This window comes from Fringilla coelebs, assembly GCF_963513975.1.
Source record: "Fringilla coelebs genome assembly, chromosome: 29".
Classification (NCBI taxonomy): Eukaryota; Metazoa; Chordata; class Aves; order Passeriformes; family Fringillidae; genus Fringilla; species Fringilla coelebs.
In genome coordinates, this window is record NC_140055.1 from 1,314,539 (window position 1) to 1,332,101 (window position 17,563).

Sequence of the window (17,563 nt, forward strand, 5' to 3'; positions counted from 1 at the left end):
GCCAGGTGACCCAGGCTTATTCTGGGATGTCAATACCTGCATTGTTGGGAGTGGGAAAAAATCCCACCCAGCTGGATTAAGTGCTGAGCTGCCTGGGAATTCCAGCCTGAACACAGACCTTGTGCAAGGACCTGCAAATCCCAGGGACCAGATCTGGAATGGCAACAAAAATATTCTCTTGGTGTGCTGTTTTGGGTGTGGAAGGATTTTTTTTTCCCCTTTTATCCATGATTTTCTTCTTCCAAAATTGGTAATTTTTGGATTGAGGCAACATCAAATATTTGTTACGTGGAGCATCTCACACTCTCAGGGAAAATCATCCTTCACCTGTTTGTTTCAGGAAGAATTTGAAGGAATTTTTCATCAAAACACCCAAAATAAAAATTTCCTAGGTTTTACAATATTTAGACAAATATTCTGCTTCCCACACTGGCCAGTGCTGTAAACTGGTGGCAATCTGGAAATCCAGATATGGCAGATTGGGGATACAAATGTCACTTTTTAAAACTAAAATTTCTCTTTTTAAACAACTAAAACCTTTTTTAACATGCAGCTGATCTGTATTGTGCCTTCCCCACTGCTGATCTGCATTGTCCCTTGGTTATTGCCATCCTTCTCCCCAAAAAAGGTGATTTTGCTGAAAAATCCCTTCAGCTGGGGAAAAAACTTCCCCTTTGGAAGAGGAAATGAAAAAATAAAAAGTCCGTGGGAGCTCATGGGAACTGGTTTGGGTTGTTTTGGGAGGAAATAAAGCTGAGGACGTTGTCACCTTTCAAGGGGAATCCCCTGATTTAATTTCTGGAAATATCCATGTACCAAAGCTGACCAAAACTGATCTCTGCCTGGAATTCCAACCCAGCTCTTCCACAGAAAAACACCAGGAGCTTTTTAAGTCAAAAGCAGCATTTTTTTGGTCAGTAAATTCCCTCCCACGGGAGGCCAGGCCGGGCTGTGCCGTGTCAGGGATTTTCCTGCCCGCGCCTCCTCCGCCGTTCCCGAGGAGAGCCCTGCCTGTCTGCCCTCTCATCAGCACACTTTGGGGTTAATTAGCACACTTTGGGGTTAATTGGACACGTGTTTCTGCAGTAACCAGCTGTGGGTGGTGTCAGTTATCCCAAATCCCGCTGGGACATCCAGGAAGGGGGAGCACAGAGCATCCTCCCTTCCACCCCCATCCCTTTCCTGGGTAAAATCTAATTAATTGATTAATCTAGACCTTTATCAAATTGTTTTGATCACTGAAGAAATCACGGACACATTCCCTGAGTGCTGGGATAAGAACACAAATGCTTGGCCCTCATCTTTTCCACCAAGGGAAAATGCTTTGGAATGCAGAAATTTCAATTTCACTTTGGTTTTTGTTCTGTGTTTTTTATTAAAATCCTGTGCCACTGTTGCAGTGCCCTGGCTCAGCCCTGCTCCTACACAGTAGGATGGGCTGGGCCATGTGTCCCCCTTCGTGGTGTCCCCAAGTGGGGGAGGTGACAGCAACTCACATCCCCCCCAAACAGAAAATAAATTAGAAAGAATTTTTAAAAAAAGCAAAACCAGGGGGATGGGAGACATGGAAACCTTGTCACTGCAGTGTGGGGACACGGGGATCCCTGTCACCCTGCTGGGGGCTGTCCTGGTGACATGGGGACAGAGAGCTGGGGCGGTGGGGACCCTGCACCCCGGGCAAGGTGACACTCAGGTGGCCTGGGAGGGTCTCAGGTGACACTCGGATGTCCTGGGAGGGTCTCAGGTGACACTCGGGTGTCCTGGGAGGGTCTCAGGTGACACTCGGGGTCCCAGGAGGGTCTCAGGTGACACTCGGGGTCCCCCAGGTGCAGTTGGGGTATCCTGGGAGGGTCTCAGGTGACACTCGGGGTCCCCCAGGTGCAGTTGGGGTGTCCCAGGAGGGTCTCAAGTGACACTCGGGGTGCCTCAGGTGCAGTTGGGGTGTCCTGGGAAGGTCTCAGGTGACACATGGGATCCCAGGAGGGTCTCAGGTGACACTCAGAGTCCCCCAGGTGCAGTTGGGGTGTCCCGGGAGGGTCTCAGGTGACACTCAGAGTCCCCCAGGTGCAGTTGGGGTCCCGGGAGGGTCTCAGGTGACACTCGGGGTCCCCCAGGTGCAGTTGGGGTCCCGGGAGGGTCTCAGGGCCGCCCCGGGGCCGCGGGCAGCAGCAGCGGCTTGGGGAGCAGGGGGGGCTTCATGGACAGTGAGCGCTCCAGGGATCTGGGCTGGGGTCCCCAGGGTATCCCTCCCGGTGTCCCCAGCGAGTGCATTCGGGTGAGACCCCTCGGCGGCCCGGGGGGGCTCACGGGGGTCCCCCCCAGCGAGTAGCTCTGTGCCAGCGGCCGCCGCGGCGCCGGGGGGCTGTCGGGGGGCACGTCCAGGCGCACCGGAGCCCGGTCGTGGGGACCGAACGGGGGCGCGGGGCCCGCGGCGCGGGGCAGCACCCGGTTGGCGAAGGAGCCGGTGCCCGGTGGGGTCACGGGCCACGCCGAGCCCCCGGGCAGCCGCTGCAGCATCTCCTCCCGGGCCGCCCTGCCCGGCGGCCCCGGCCCGGGGGGCTCGGCGGGGCCGCGCCGGGGCTCCCGGTCCCGGGGGGCGAGGGCCGGGGGCAGCGCGGGGGGCTCGGGCTCGGTGCCGCTCCCGTCCTGCGGCGGCAGCGCGGGGTAGAGGCGGGGGACGGGCGGCTGGGTCGGGGTCCGCGGGGCGCACGGCGGCTCCGGGGGGGCTTTGGGGACGGCGGGGCGCTGGCAGCAGGTGGCCAGCAGCCCGGTGGCCAGGGCACCCACGGCGAAGGCGCCCAGCACGCAGCCCACGAGCACCGGCACCGGCACCGTCGCTTCGGCACTCGGCCCGGGGTGCCGCACCCCTGCGGGACCTCCCGTCAGCCCGGTGCCAGCGGGAGGGCCGGTACCGCCCCCCCCCGGAGACCCCCCGGTGCTGCTCACACTCCTGGGGTCCCTCCTGGTCACTGGGGTCCCCCCACCCCAGGGTCCTTCTCCTTCCTTGGGGTCCCTCTTCCACCCTTGGGGTCTTTATCCCACCCCAGGGTCCCTCTCCTGTCCCTGGGGGTTTCATACTTGTCTCTGGGACATCACAGTCCCTCCCCAGTCCTTGGTGCCCCCCTCCCCAAACCCAGGGACACCCTTCCCTGGTCCCCAGGGTACTCAGAAAATGTCACTGACCGTGGGCCAGGTCTCTATCCTCGTCACCGTCCCCTGCAGTCCCTGTGAGAGCAGAGCAGGGTCAGGCCAGCCCCCTCCCTGTGTCCCTTGGAGTCACCCATGTCCCCTCCCCATCCTCCCCATCCTCTGGCATCACCCACATGTGCCAGAGCCACCCCAGTGTCACCGTGGTGCCACCTGCATCCCCCCCATGACCTCGTGTCTCCAGAAATCCCCAAACATTCCCAGTGTCCCCTCTGTTCCCCCACTTCACCTGGGCAGGTCTCGCTGATCCCGAGGGATCCCTCCATGTCCTGCTGGAAGCCACTCCTGGGACACAGAGGGGACATCACCCTCTGTCCCCAGCGTGTCCCCACATGGGGCAGGGCCCCAGGAGGTCGGGGATGGGAGGGACAACTCACGGAAGGTCCTCGGAGAAGGGGACACAACCCCTGGAGGGCAGCCAGACACAATAGGGGTCTCGGGCAGCCAGGCAGCTCCTGCAGGGACAGGGGGACGCAGCTGCCATCCGTGTGCCCCTGTCCCCTCCCCTGCCCTCATCCCCTTGGACACTTCCATGACCTTGCACATCCTTGTGTCCCGGTGCCTTTGCACATCCCCGTTCCCTCCCGCCCCCTTTCCGTCTCCCCCCGCCCCCCGAGCCCCGGCCCGGCCCCGCTCACCCTCGGCAGGAGCCGTGGCGGCCGCAGCGGCTCAGGGGCAGCCGCAGCAGGCACCCGGCGAAGGCCACCAGCAGCTCCCGGCCCGGCAGGTACAGCTCCAGCCCCAGCACCCGGCTGGGGACCCCAGACCCCCGTGGGCTGTGGCACCTGAGAGCATCCCAGGGGTCAGCACAGCCTCTGTGACACCCCCAGACCCCCGCGGGCTGTGACACCTGAGAGCATCCCAGGGGTCAGCACAGCCCCCCTGGCACCCCCAGACCCCCGTGGGCTGTGACACCTGAGAGCACCCAGGGGTCAGCACAGCCCCCAGGGGTCAGCACAGCCCCCCTGGCACCCCCAGACCCCTGTGGGCTGTGGCACCTGAGAGCATCCCAGACCCCCGTGGGCTGTGACACCTGAGAGCACCCGGGGTCAGCACAGCCCCCCTGGCACCCCCAGACCCCCGCAGCATTCACAGCCCCAAGAGCCCCCCAGCACCACCAGCTCCCAGAGCACCAGAACTCACCCCCAGGCCCTCCAAGCACCCCCAAATCCCTCAGTGCCCACCAGCCCCCAACACTCCCAGTACCCATGGCCCTCACAAGCCCCCTCCAGCATCCCCTGAGACCCCCAGACCCCCGTGGGCTACAGCACCTGAGGTCAGCACAGCCCCCCTGGTACCCCCAAACCCCACAGCACTCACAGCCCCACAGTGCCCAGAACCCACCCCAAGCCCCCCAGGCACCCCTCAGTGCCCACCAGCCCCCTCCAGCACCCCCCAAAACCCCCAGCCCCCATCCCTGGGCCTGCCCCTCACCGCCCGGGGTCATAGAGGCTGATCTCCTCCAGCAGCAGTGTCCTGTCCCTGCTGTCCCTGCTGTCCCCCAGCTCTCGGGGTGCTGGGGTCCCCCCGGGGGGATGCGTGGCCTCGGGGCTCTGTGCAGCTGCCAGGACCTTGAGCAGCCGCCCGTCCTCGGCGCCCAGGAACAGCACGGTCTGGTTCCCGCGGGGCCCCGCGCCCGTGTCCACGGCCAGCTGGGTCAGCCTGGGGCAGGACACAGCCTTGGAAAGCCGGGCTTAGGGGCTTGGAAAGCCGGGCTTAGGGGCTTCCTGCACCCTCCCGTGGTCGCATACATGCTCCACAGGAGCCTGGCAGCACCTGAACCTCCTCACATGAGCTATTCCCTGTCCCCACTCCACAAATCCATCACTTTTTATTGCTTTTTAACTAATTCACCCTTTGCCACAGCAGAGAGGAAATAGTTCAGATCTCTTGATGGGATGTTTTTCCTTCAATTTTTCTGGTTGTAAATGTTTAGGGGGGGGGAAAATAATCACCTAATATACCACTCTTAAAAGAAAGGACAGAAATGCGTTCCCTCATGACACCTTGGCTAAGTGCACTGTCTAAATATAAAATACACAAATATAAAATTATATAAATATATAAATAATATATAAATCTATTTAAAGATACCAGGTAAAAGGGCAATAATGCAGCTTACAGTGCACCATAGTGATTTAGGAAACCAACTTCTTATGGCATCCCACTTCCTAAGTCCATCCCATCCTTGAGGCCACCGTGTCCCTGAGACCACCCTGTCCCTGAGGCCAACCTGTCCCCGAGGCCACCCTGTCCCTGAGACCACCGTGTCCCCAAGGCCACCCTGACCTGGTGCCAGTGTGGGTGAAGAGGGGCCTCCCTCCCACGGGTCCCACAGCTCCGTGCAGCAGCGGATGCTCCTTGGCGAACGCCAGCGTCTCATCAGGGAAGTCCCCAGAGGTGACAACATCAGCAGCAGGTCCCATCCCGGCACAGCAGCCCGGCCTGCGGCACAGCTGGTGTGGGGATGCCATTTCTGTGGCACCCAGGGGTGTCCTGGTGCGGGTGGGGGTACCTGGGCTGCTACCTGGGCTGAGGGACCCTGTCCTCTGGCACGGGGGTCCAGGTGGTCCCGCGGGGCTCGGCGAAGGGACCCTCGAAGGAGCGCTCCACATCCGCCAGGTAGAAGGCACAGACGGCCGAGCCGGGGATGCTGCGGTGACAGCAGGGGGGGGGACAGGATGGCCTTGGTTGGATCAAGGCCACTCTGTGTCCCTGGCGTGTCCCCAGGCTCTGTTTCTCTCTGTGTGTCCCCTCTGTGTCCCCATGTGCCCATTTGAGTCCATCCCCATGTGAGTCCATCCCCATCACCTGTGTCCCCATGTCTACATGTGTCCTTACTCATGTCACCATCACCCTGTCCCCACATCCCATCTCCACCTGTCCCCACGTCCCCATGTCCCCAGGTCCCCATGTCCATATGTCCCTGTGTCCCCCTGTCCCCACGTCCCCACATTCCTGTGTCCCCATGTCCCCGTGTCCCCCTGTCCCCATGTCCCCACGTCCCCATGTCCCTGCCTGTTGGGTTGGGTGCCAAAGAGGGCGAGGACAGCGGGGCGCCCGTGCAGGGTCTGGGGGGGTGTCACAGCCTCCAGGACATCGAAGTAGAAGACGGTGTCCCCAGGGACGGAGCACTGCAGCCGCACCTTCAGGAAGGACGTCCAGCGCCGCTCCAGCACCCGCGGGGACCCGCCGCGGTCATTGCGGCACACCCGGGCCACCCGGGCCACCAGCACCTGCACGGGAACCAGCTCAGCACCTGGACACCGGGGTCAGCACCTGGACACCCGGGGTCAGCACCTGGACACCGGGGTCAGCACCTGGACACTCAGGAACAGCACCTGGACACCCTCAGGGTCACCACCCAGGACACCTGGGCACATCACTGTCCCACAAGCACCTCAGACTGGCACCCTGGGGGCCACCCATCCTGGTGTCTCCCCTGCCTCCACCCCAGGGTGAGGGGGGTCCCTGGGTGCTCCCCCTGTGCCCCCCATATCCCCTGTGCACCCACCTTGCCCAGGGCGCTGAGCTCCACTGCCACCTCCCTGAAGAAGAAGTAGACGTAGGGGCCGTAGGGCAGCACCTGGACAAAGTGGGGTTCTGGGGGGGCCAGGGGAGGTCGGAGGGATCATCAGCTCCTGCCACCTCCTGTCCTCGTCCCACATCCTTGTGCTCAGCCCCTCCTCTGCATCCTGGCCCCCTGTACCCCCAGATTGCAGCCCTGCACCCCCTGACCCCATCCCCACATTCCCCTGCCCCACTCTGCCACATCCCTCCACACCTGTAACCCCTACCCCACACCCTCCTACACCCCTGTACCCCCATCCCATCCCCACAGACCCCCTGTACCCCCCATAGACCCCCCCAGACCCCCCCCATTTCGGGGTACCCTGCAGCCAGCGCGAGCTGTACTTGAGGGTGCGCAGGGGAGCCTGCCCGGGGCTCAGGCTGCGGTAGATCACGGCATCACTCGCCTGGAAATCGGCCACCGTGGCCGAGTACAGGCTGCCATCTGCGGGGGGGACACACCGGGTCACCCCCGTGCCCCCCCGGCCCCTCCCTGTGTCCCCCCACCTGCCCAGCACCCACCGACAAAGACGGCCACGATGCTTTGCTTGGCATCAAAGGGACACCGGGCTTGGCCACTGACCTCGTCACCTTTCTGTGCCAGGCTGCTCACCTGGGGGGGGGACACACGACCAGAGACCGTGAGACCCCCCCCAAATACTCAGCACCCTCCTTGTGCCATCCCCAGCTCCAGCACGGACATGGCTGAGAACTTCCATGCCCTGGGAATTGCCCTGCTGGGGCTGAGACCCCCAGGCACCCCCAGGAGGCTGCGACCCCCCCCCATTTCGGGGGTCCCGGGCCCCCCACCTGGTAGGTGCGGCACAGGGGGCTGAAGGCGTTGGTGCCACAAGCCAGGAGGGTCTCGGCGTCGCGGGGCACCAGCACCCGGATGTAGTTGTGACACTCGTCCTGTGAGGGGGGGGGACACAGGTGACCCTGGCGTCACCACCTTCTCATGCCCTGAGCCCTGTTTGCCCCAAACCCCGCACCCCAAATTCCTGCCCCCCCTCCACACCCCCTCACCTGCCGCCGGCCCCGCATGGCGCAGTTCTCCCTGTCCTTCGTCTCCCAGGTGAGGTGCTGCCAGGTGAGACGTGCCAAGGGGTGGGTGGGCACGGGGACCCTCGCCCCGCTGCGTGCCCCACCTTGTCCCCAGGGTCGCTGTCCCCCTTGTCCCCCTTACCCGCTGCGGGTACAGCGTCCCCTTGTCCTGCCGCAGGTCGAAGGCGTAGATGTGGTCCCTGGAGGGGGAAGGGGCGAGGTGAGTGTGCAAGGCGACACGGGGGTGTGCAAGGCGACACGGGGACGACACGCACAGGGGACAGCGGGGTCACGCACTGACAAAGGCGTAGGAGCGTGCAAATCCTTGCACAAGCACAGATAAGGATGCTCAACACCGGAGCCGTGTCCCGGCACACCGGCCAGCCCGGCCGCGCTCACCGGGCGGCCACGAAGAGCGTCCCGTTAAGCCGCAGCATCCGCTGGAAGTCCAGGCCGAGCCGAGCCGTGCCGTTGTCCCCCCGGAGACCCCCAAAACGCGGGTACGCGGCGGTGGCTGCGGAGAGGGAGGACGCGGTGAGACCCCGGCAGCCCCCGAGCCCCCCCCCGGGACCACCGCCCCCCGAGCCCCGCTCACCTGCCAGCCCCACGGTGCTGCGAGCCACCAGGTCCCGCGGGAAGGACTGGGCGGGGGTCCCGGCGAGGAGGAGGAGGAGGAGGAGGACGAAGAGCAGCGGGACCCCCGGCATCGCGGGTGGGGCTGAGAGCGACCCCCCCGCCCCGCCCCGGGCTGCGAGCGGGGGGAAACTGAGGCGCGGGGATGGGGGGTGGAGTGGGGACAGTGTGGGGACAGTGTTCCCAGTGTCCCCAGTCCTCTCAGTGGTCCCCATTTCCCCCTGCTTCAATGTTCCTGTCCCAAAGTCCTCCCCAGTGCCCCCGTCCCAGTGCTCCCAGTGCTCCCAGTGCTCCGGGAGCTGCTGCCACCAGTGCCGGGACACTTCCCCCAGCACAGGAGTGCAGCCCCATTGTACAGCACCCACCTGCACCGCCCCAGCACCCCCAAAACGCCCCCCTACACCCCGACCCCGCACCCCAGGTACCCCCAGGACACCCTCACAACACTCAGCGTCTCACCCAAAACCCTAAAACACCCCAAAACCGCCCCGTCCCCACATTCCATGGTCCCGTACAGCGCCCTACACACCCCCTGCCCCAGCACCCCGCAACACCCAGCCTACACCCCAAAACCACCCCAAACCACCCCAAACTCACCCCAAAACCACCCCAAACCACCCCAAACTCACCCCAAAACCACCCCAAACCACCCCCTGCCCCAACATCCCCCAACCCCCGCCCCTCCCGACCCCTCGGCGCTCGGTACCGGCTCCGCTCCCCGCTCGGTCCCGAGCGGCTCCGCCCCGGAACGGGCCGGGACCGGGCACCGGCCGGAGAGGGGCCGGGGGGCGGGACCGGGGACCCCCGTGGGGACCGCACAGCCCCCGCCGCGGGACCGGGGCTCCCCCCGCGGGCAGCCTATAGATAGGCGTTAATCCCCGTTAATGAGATGATCCTCATTAACCGCCGAGGGGGGGATGCGGGGGGGTTTTGCACGCGCGTGTGCGCGGCTGTGACACCCCCGCCCGCCTCCCCCCTCGTCCGTGCGCGCTCCCGCGTGTAACCGCCGGGCGCGTGCGGTGCGGCGGCCACCCCGTGTGTCCCCTCTTTGTCCCCAGAGAGGGGACTTGTCACCTGCACCGTGATGTGGCCACTGGACTCGCCCGAGTGGTCACCGAGAGCTACTGGGAGTTACTGGGATATACTGGGAGTACTGAGTGTCCCCGCTCAGGCTCCGGTGTCCCCGAGTGTCACCGAGGAGTCTGGGGACATGGCAGGGGTGGGGGACGCTGGGGAGGGTCCCGAGGGTCCCGAGGGGGCGGGCACGGAGTGACATCTGCTGGCATAGCCTGGGATGGCACCGCTCGGGGACAGAGGGGGGCGATGTCGCCGGTGCGACGGTGGCAGCCCCGGTGTCGCCGGAGTGTTGGTCGCGTCCCTGAGGGGTGGCAGGTGACAGTGTCGCCAGTGGGGGAACGCGGAGGACATGGACACACACAGGACACACGGGGGACACAGCGGACATGAACAGGACACACACAGGACACACGGGGGACATACGGGACACTCAGAGGACACAGGACACGTGGGGACGCACAAAGGACACACGGGGGGATGCACACAGGACGCACGAGGGACACGCACAGGACACGGGGACACACCCAGGACACACGGGGGACACATCCAGGACACGGGGGACATAGACGGGACACACGGGGACACACACAAGACAGGGGGACGCACACAGGACACACGGGGGACACACGGGTGACACACACAGGACACGGGGGACATACGGGTGGCACAGACAGCACACGGGGGACACGCGGGGACACACACAGAACACACGGGTGGCACAGACAGGACACGGGGGACACACGGGGACACACACAGGACACACGGGTGGCACAGACAGGACACGGGGGACACACGGGGACACACACAGGACACACGGGTGGCACAGACAGGACACGGGGACACACGCAGGACACACGGGGGACACAGAACTGTCCCCGATCTCGGTGACCTCCCATGGGCGGCGCCATTCCCGGCGGTTCCTGCAGGGGGCGCAATCCCTGTCTGGGCTGAGGCCCCGCCCCCGGAAGGCGTCAAGCCCCGCCTCCTTTTCCAGGAGGCCCCGCCCCCCGTGATGGCGGACGCGCGCGTGCTCGTGCACGTACAGCGCGCGGGGGCGGGGGGGGCGGCGGCGTTCGGGCAGGTCCGGGGGGACCGGGGGACACCGGGGGGGACCGGGGGCAACGGGGGGGTCTGGGGACTATGGGGGTAACGGGGGGGGTCAGTGCAAGGCAGGGGGAGCGGCCGATGCGGCGGTGCGGTGACAGCGCGGTGACAGCGCGGTGACAGCGCGGTGACAGCGACAGCGGTGTCCCCGCAGAGTGTCACCGGCGTGTTCTGCCCCGCGCACACGGACGTGGCCCTGGTGAGCTGCGGGCTGGAGCGCGGCCGCTTCCTCATCTCCGATGTCCCCTTCCCCGGCTCCACCGTCACCGTGCTCAAGGTGCGCGGGGCCACCAGCCCCGGTGTCCCACCCGGTGCCACCGCATCCCCCCCGGGGAGCCATGGCACCCCTGACATCCCCTGTCCCCGCAGAGACCACCCTTCTGCCCCGCCAAGCTGGGAGGGGACACGCCGGGTGACCGCGGGGGACACGCGGGGGTGGTGGCAGCGGTGGCCGTGCTGCTGGAGGCCACCTGCGGCCACGTCCTGCTGACCCGCCGGGCCACCACCCTGCGCAACTTCCCCAACGTTTGGGTGCCACCGGGTGAGCGCGAGGACGGGGGACAGCAGCTCTGGAGAGGGGGGGACAGGTGTTTTGGCGTCCCCTGACTCCTGTCCCCCTCCACTCAGGTGGGCACTTGGAGCCAGGAGAAGAGGTGAGGTGACACCGCGGGGAGGGCAGGGGGTGCCCAGGTGAGTGTGGGGACACCTGTGACACCCCGAACCCCCAGCTGGTGGCGGCGGGGCTGCGGGAGCTGGCCGAGGAGACGGGGCTGCACCTGGAGCCTGGAACCTTCTCCTGGCACCTGCTCGGCCTCTGGGAGGTAACGACCCCTCCCCAAGCCGGGGCTGGGCAGGGGGTGACACCCCCAGGTGTCCACCGTGCCCCACGGGTCCCCCTTGCTTCCCGCAGTCCCTGTTCCCCCCCTCGCTGAGCTGGGGGCCACCGCGGTGCCACCACATTGTCACCTACCTGGGGCTGCGCTCGGCCGAGCCCCGCCAGCGGCTGCAGGTGGGGACACCTCCGGGGTGGGGGACACCTCCGGGGGTGGGGGACACCTCGGAGAGGGTCCCTCAATGGGTGGGGGTCCCTCTGAGGGTGGGGATCCCTCCATGGCCGGGCTGTTCCTCCCCTGACAGTCCCTCCTGAGGGGTCCCTCCAAGGGTGGGGGGTCCCTATCGAGGTTGGGGTTCCCCCCCACCCTCCCCACCTTGGGGGTCTCTCCCTCCACGAGGGGTCCATGCCCAGGCCCGGCTGTCCCCGAGCCCGTGTGAGGTCAGTGCCGTGGCTTGGCTGGAGCCTCGGGTCCTGGAGGCCATCGCTGCCACCGAGGATGGAGCCGAGGGACCGGGACCGGGATCAGGACCGGGATCGGGACCGGGATCATTCCCCAGAGAGCTGCCGGCCACCGTGGGGTGAGACCCCCCCCCTTGCCACCGTGGGGACAGCGACACGAGGCTGGAGAGCACCTGGGGCTGCCCAGCCTCGCCGTGGCCCCGTCCCTGACCCCGTTCCCCGTGCCAGGATCACGGAGCTGAGCCCCGACGGCTTCCGCAGCTCCCGGATTCCCACCGGGATCCTCCTGCGCCGGGCCCCGGCCCGCGGCCCCGACCTGGAGCGCGTCAGCACCGGCACCAAATTCGCGCTGGGGCGGTGGCGGGCGGGGCCCGGGCGGGAGGAGGAGCGGGAATAAAAATTCCAGCGGGATCCCAGCCCGTCCTGGAGCGGGGTTTCCGTGGTTTCGGGTGGATTCCAGGGGAATGGAGAGGGTACACCCCCTTCCCTGGGCTGTTGGGGTGGGGACATGGGATGGGACACGGGACACGGGATGGGGACACGGGACACAGAACGGGACACGGCCACGTGCGTGTCGCAGTTTCCCGGTTTAATGCCACGGCCCCGCTCCCGCCTCGGCGCGCAGGATCCGCAGCAGCGCGGCGTGGACGCCCTCGTCCATGAATCCCTGCGGAGGAGGGAGTGTCGCTTTTCCCGGGATCCCACCCAAAACTGTGTCCCCAACCCCACAGAGACCCCGGGCAGGGCCGGGGGGTCCCACCTGGGCAGCCTGGAGGAGGTGGCTCCGGTACACGGCCACGGTGTCCCGGTGCTGCTTCTGCTGGACCTGGGCGGGCACAGGGTGGCACTGGGTGACTCAGAGTGACAAGAGGCTACAAAGGGTGACACGATGTGACACCGAGTGTTGTCCTCACCTCCAGCTGGAGCTGGAGCCGGGCGCTCCGGCCTCGCAGCCCCAACACCTCGGCCGAGAGTTTCTCTGTCTCCACCAGCAGCTGCTTCAGCTGAGGGGGCAAAATTAGGGGCAGATTTTGGGGGCTGGTGGGGGTCGGTTGCTCTCAGCACCCCCAGAGCCCCCTTGGTCCCTGTCAGTCCCCACGGTTGTGCTCGGTTCCCCCCGAGGTCCCCCCAAAATGGGGCTGGGAGGGTGAACAGGATGGATAGGGATGGAATGGGAATGGGATGCGATCAATGGGATGGGATGGGGTGGGAATGGTGATGGGAACAACGATGAGAAAGGGATGGTGATGGAAAGCGGACTCGGAAGGGGATGGGGGGGACGTAGGGATGGATATGGGAGGAAGAGAAAGATGGGAAGAGGTCAGCGATGGGGGGAGGATGGCAGGAGGATGATGACGGGAATGGTTCTGGTGCTGGGAAGGTCCCGTCCCCAGCCCGTCGCTCACCTTCCCGTCCTTGTCCCGGCAGGCGCGCTCCAGCCGAGCCGCGCGTTCCCGCAGCGCTGCCAGGCTGCGCTCCAACCCCTCCGCCGTCTCCCGCAGCTCCCGCAGCTCCCGTTCCCGCCCGGCCGCCCGCTCCTCGGCCGCCGCCGCCGCCTCCCGCCACCGCTCCACCTCCGAGCCCGGCGGGACACCGGCGGTGCCGCGCTCCGGGCCCTGCGGCACCGCCGCTCCCGGTTCTCCCGGTATCCCGCCCTCCCCGTCGCTCCCGGCGGTTTCTCCGGTCTCTCCTTCCATCTCCGTGATGAGCTGCAGGGCCTCGTGCTGGGACCGCACCAGCGCGTCCAGCCGCCGGTGCAAATCCCGGAGAATCCCGGCCCCGGCGTCGCCGCCCGCCTCCCGCACCCGCGCTCCCAGCCCGTCCCGCAGCGCCCGCAGCTCCCGGCGCAGCCTCCCCGCCTCGTCCCGTTTGCCGGGATCCCGCAGCTCCCGCAGCTCCTGCTGCAGCCGCTCCCGCTCCCGGCCCAGCCGCGCCAGCTCCACCAGGAGTTTCCCGTTGCCCTCCCGCAGCTCCAGCAGCTCCTTCTCCATCCTCCCGCCTTCCCTCGGGGTCTCCTCCCGGTGCTTCCCACCCGGAGCCGGCTCCGCGCCGTTCACCGAGCACCGGCGGAGCTTTTCCAGGAGGATTTGGGATCCCTGCAGCATCTTGGCGTGGATCTGGTCCTGCTGCTCCAGCGCCTGCTCCAGCTCCGCCGCCAGCTGCTCCCAGGCGGCCTCGGCCCGGAGGGAACGCTCGGCATCCCGACGCAGCTCCCGGCCCCGGGAGAAGGCGCCGACTTTCGCTTCCCGCATTTTGGAACATTCCTCTCCCAGCCAGGCCAGGAACGGGATCAGCGCCGGAGCCTCGGCGCTGCCGTGTCCTCCTTCCCACTCTTCATCCCTCATCCTCTTCTTCAGTTCCGCCACGCGCCGGGCCAGGAGCTCCAGGCAGGAGCCGTCATCCTCCTCATCCTCCTCATCCTCACCCGCGTCCCGTCCCGGCAGGAGCCGCACGAGCTCCCGCAGCCGTCGCCGGATGCCCTCGGCAGCTTCCTCCAGCCGCCGGCATTCCAGAGTCTTCCTCGCCAGCTCCTCCCGCAGCCGCCGGGCAGCGCGTCCGTCCCGCTGCTCCTCTTCCTCCTCCTCCTCGCCCTGGATTCCCACCTGTCCAGCACCATTCTCTGCTGGAGGAAAAAACACAATCCCGTTTTCCCAATTTCCCCCTATTTTTTCCAATTTCCCCCCGTTGTTTTCCCATTTCCCCCTTTTTTTTTTCCTTTTTTGGGGAGGGGGCTCCAGAGGTCTCACCTCTCCTTGGGACCTTCTGGAGAGCCCAGCTCGGGGCATTCGCGGTGACATTCCCGGTGACATTCCCGGTGACATTCTCGGTGTCCTTGTCCCTCTTGTGGCCCTGCAGCAGCTTGGCCACCTCCAGGCTGCTGTGAGCCAGGGCCAGCTCCAGCGCTGTCCTGAGCCGGGGATGTGACATGGAGGGACACAGGGATGTGACATGGAGGGACACAGGGACAGTGAGCGATGGCAGGGGGTGGCACACGGGCACGGTGACAAGATGGCACCGTGACACAGTGACACGGTGGCACAGGTGATTCCCATCCATTCCCCGCAGTGGTGACACCACAGAGCGTTGTCCCCAGGGCATCCCAATGTCCCCAGTGTCCCCAGTGCCCCTTGTCACCCACCTGCCATCCCTGTCGGCCAGCCCGGGCTCGGCCCCGCGCCGCAGGAGCTGGGCACAAACAGCCACGTGGTTCCCCTGTGCTGCCAGCATCAGGGGGGTCTGGCCGTGCTGGGGGGACACGTGGGGTGACCACCGAGCCTCGCTGTCCCCTGTCACCCCCTGCTGTCCCCCTGTCCCCACTCACAGCATCGGGGACATCCAGCGGGGCCTCGTGGTCGCAGAGCAGGAGGACGCTGGAGGCGCAGCCCGAGGAGGCTGCAGGGGGGGTGGGGTCACTGCAGGGCCTCTGGGGGACCTCTCTGGTGTCCCCCACGTCCCGGGGTGTCCCCATGTCCCCCCCTCACCGGCCCAGTGCAGGGGTGTCCGGTTCTGCCCGTCCACGTGGCGCTCGTTGGCTCCGTGCTGGGGGGACAGCGGGAAGGGGATGGGAATGGGATTGGGATTGGGATTGGGATTGGGATTGGGAATGGAAATGGCACTGGGACCTCCATCCCAGCCCTGTTCCCGTCCTCATCCCCGTCCTTGTTCCCTGTCCTTATTCCCATCCCCACCTCCATCCTCATCCTCCTCTGCATCCCCAATCCGTGTCCTTATCCCTGTCTCCATCCTGTTTTCTTCTATCTCCATCCCTGTTTTCCCCCCCCAGCTCCATCCCAATCCGGTTCCTGTTCCCATCCCACTCCCATCCCATCCAATCCAACTCCAACTCCAACTCCAACTCCAACTTCAATTCCAACTCCAATTCCAATTCCAATTCCAATTCCAATTCCAATTCCAATTCCAATTCCAACTCCAGTTCCCACTCCCATCCCATCGATCCCACCCCGTTCCTGTCCCTCTCTGTACCTGCAGCAGCACCTTCACGCACTGGGGCTGGCAGGCGATGGTGGCCAAGTGCAGGGCGGTGCTGCCTGTGGGGACAGGATGGGTTGGGGACATTCCTGAGGGACACCTGCTCCCCTAAGGGACACCCCTCCCTCCATCAGGGGACACCCCCTCCTTGGGGACACCCCCTCCATCAGGGGACACTCCCCAGGGTGCTCCCGGGGGTCCCTCCCTTGGGGGACAGCTCTGGGCTCCCCCAGAGGTGACACAGGGACGTGCCTTGATGTCCCCAAGGTGTCCCCAAGGTGTCCCCACCCACCGTCATCGTTGCTCTCGTTGACGGGAGCCCCGTGCTCCAGCAGCAGCGTCAGGCACTCGGTGAGACCCCCGGCCGCGGCCAGGTGGAGCCTGGGAGGGGGGGGTGTGAGAGGTGGCCGTGACCCGTGTGTGTCCCCACCCCCCGGACCCACCCCGGTGTCCCCCTGGAGGTGACATTTGTGACATACGCGGACTGTCCCCTGGCGTTGAGCTTGGCGGGGCGGGCGGCCTTGCGGGCGGCCAGGGCGGCCACCCGAGCCACGTCCCCGCGTGTCACCGCCTCCAGGAGCTTCTGGTCCTGCCGCGTCCAGCTCTCCATCTGTGTGGGGTGCGACCCCAAATCCAGCACAGGACCCCAAACCCAGCACAGGACCCCAAAGCCCACCCCGAGACAGGACCCCCCCCCCCCCCCCCCCAGTGCGGGTCCCCCCCACGCTGCTCCTGCCTCAGTTTCCCCACTCCGCGGGGCTCCGTGAGGGATCCGGGATCCCCGCGGAGCCGGGAGGGGGCGGAGAGGCCGGAGCGTGTCCCGGCCTGTGCCCGCCCGGCTGGTTTGGCGAGTGCCACCGAGCCGGGCTGGGCTCCAGCGTGGCACCGGGAGGGGTGGCACCGGCACTGGCACCGGGGGCTGAGAACGGGAACCGGGACTGGGACGGGCTGCGGGAGCTGCAGCGGGGCCTGGGGGCAAGGCAATGGGGCTGGGGGCTGGAATTGGGGTCGGGATTGGGGCTGGGGGCTGGATTGGGGTCAGGATTGGCGCTGGGGGCTGGATTAGGGTTGGGATTGGGGCTGGGGGCTGGAATTGGGGTCAGGATTGGGGCTGGGGACTGGGAACGGGACTTGGATTGCAGGAGGGCATCGGGACCAGCATCAGATCTGGGATTGGGGCTGGGACAGGGATTGCAGCCAGGATCGGGACCAGAATCGGGGCTGGGATTGTCGGGATTGTTTTGGGGTCGGGACTGAGGCAGCACCGGGACTGGGATGGCAGCTGCGATCGGAATGGGATTGGGATTGGGATGGCAGCTGGGATCAGGCTGGGATCGGGATTGAGATGGCAGCTGGCATCGGAATGGGATCGGGACTGGGATGGCAGCTGGGATCGGAATGGGATTGGGGTGGCAGCTGACATCGGGCTGGGATCGGAGCTGGGATCGCAGCCGGCACGGCCCCCCCGTTCCCTGCCGGGACTCACCGTCACTTGCGAGCTGGAGCAGGAGAACATCCTCTTCATGGCCGGGACTCCCGGTCCCGCGGGAGCTCCCGGACCCCCTCCCCTCCGTTCCCAGCCCCCCGACCCCCTCCTCGCTGCGGGACCACCGGGAGCCGCCGCTCCGGGGCCGCGTCCTCCGC

The 17,563-nt window shown here is 66.0% G+C and overlaps 2 protein-coding genes across 4 annotated transcripts; one reads left to right on the forward strand and one right to left on the reverse strand.

Annotated features, from left to right (window-relative positions):
* Positions 1-1,661: 1,661 nt before the first annotated feature.
* Positions 1,662-9,189, reverse strand: SEMA6C (semaphorin 6C). 3 transcript variants are annotated; one of them, XM_084223107.1, is made up of 18 exons: positions 9,161-9,189; positions 8,417-8,586; positions 8,221-8,335; positions 7,964-8,021; positions 7,804-7,860; positions 7,588-7,689; positions 7,300-7,390; positions 7,100-7,222; positions 6,722-6,810; positions 6,226-6,443; positions 5,735-5,860; positions 5,497-5,652; positions 4,642-4,869; positions 3,846-3,992; positions 3,585-3,662; positions 3,437-3,492; positions 3,184-3,225; positions 1,662-2,867 (listed from the first exon to the last, which is right to left on the reverse strand). In XM_084223107.1, exons 2-18 carry the CDS (start codon positions 8,526-8,528, stop codon positions 2,140-2,142), a joined length of 2,526 nt encoding a protein of 841 aa, XP_084079233.1. In that variant the 5' UTR covers positions 8,529-8,586; positions 9,161-9,189; the 3' UTR covers positions 1,662-2,139. The 3 variants fall into 3 exon arrangements, with proteins under 3 accessions (XP_084079233.1, XP_084079231.1, XP_084079232.1); XM_084223105.1 differs by lacking the exon at positions 9,161-9,189 and having other exon boundaries at positions 8,417-8,811; XM_084223106.1 differs by lacking the exons at positions 3,184-3,225; positions 9,161-9,189 and having other exon boundaries at positions 8,417-8,811.
* A 1,339-nt stretch (positions 9,190-10,528) lies between these two features.
* NUDT17 (nudix hydrolase 17) lies at positions 10,529-12,340 on the forward strand. Its single transcript, XM_084223124.1, has 8 exons — positions 10,529-10,612; positions 10,790-10,912; positions 11,005-11,176; positions 11,263-11,288; positions 11,364-11,456; positions 11,546-11,644; positions 11,882-12,048; positions 12,158-12,340. The coding sequence occupies exons 1-8, from the start codon at positions 10,544-10,546 to the stop codon at positions 12,324-12,326; spliced, it is 918 nt and encodes a 305-aa protein (XP_084079250.1). The 5' UTR covers positions 10,529-10,543; the 3' UTR covers positions 12,327-12,340.
* The last annotated feature ends 5,223 nt before the right edge of the window (positions 12,341-17,563 follow it).

Excerpts from the sequence above, each read along its gene's own strand:
- SEMA6C (XM_084223105.1), bottom strand. The coding sequence starts at position 8,669 with ATGGGGACCACTGAGAGGACTGGGGACACTGGGAACACTGTCCCCACA. Across the intron at positions 7,690-7,803 it reads CCATGCGGGGCCGGCGGCAG|GACGAGTGTCACAACTACAT; the intron begins GTGAGGGGGTGT and ends CCCCCCTCACAG. Across the intron at positions 5,861-6,225 it reads TTTGGCACCCAACCCAACAG|CATCCCCGGCTCGGCCGTCT; the intron begins GCAGGGACATGG and ends CTGTCACCGCAG.
- NUDT17 (XM_084223124.1), top strand. The coding sequence starts at position 10,544 with ATGGCGGACGCGCGCGTGCTCGTGCACGTACAGCGCGCGGGGGCGGGG. Across the intron at positions 10,913-11,004 it reads CCACCGTCACCGTGCTCAAG|AGACCACCCTTCTGCCCCGC; the intron begins GTGCGCGGGGCC and ends CTGTCCCCGCAG. Across the intron at positions 11,289-11,363 it reads ACTTGGAGCCAGGAGAAGAG|CTGGTGGCGGCGGGGCTGCG; the intron begins GTGAGGTGACAC and ends CCGAACCCCCAG.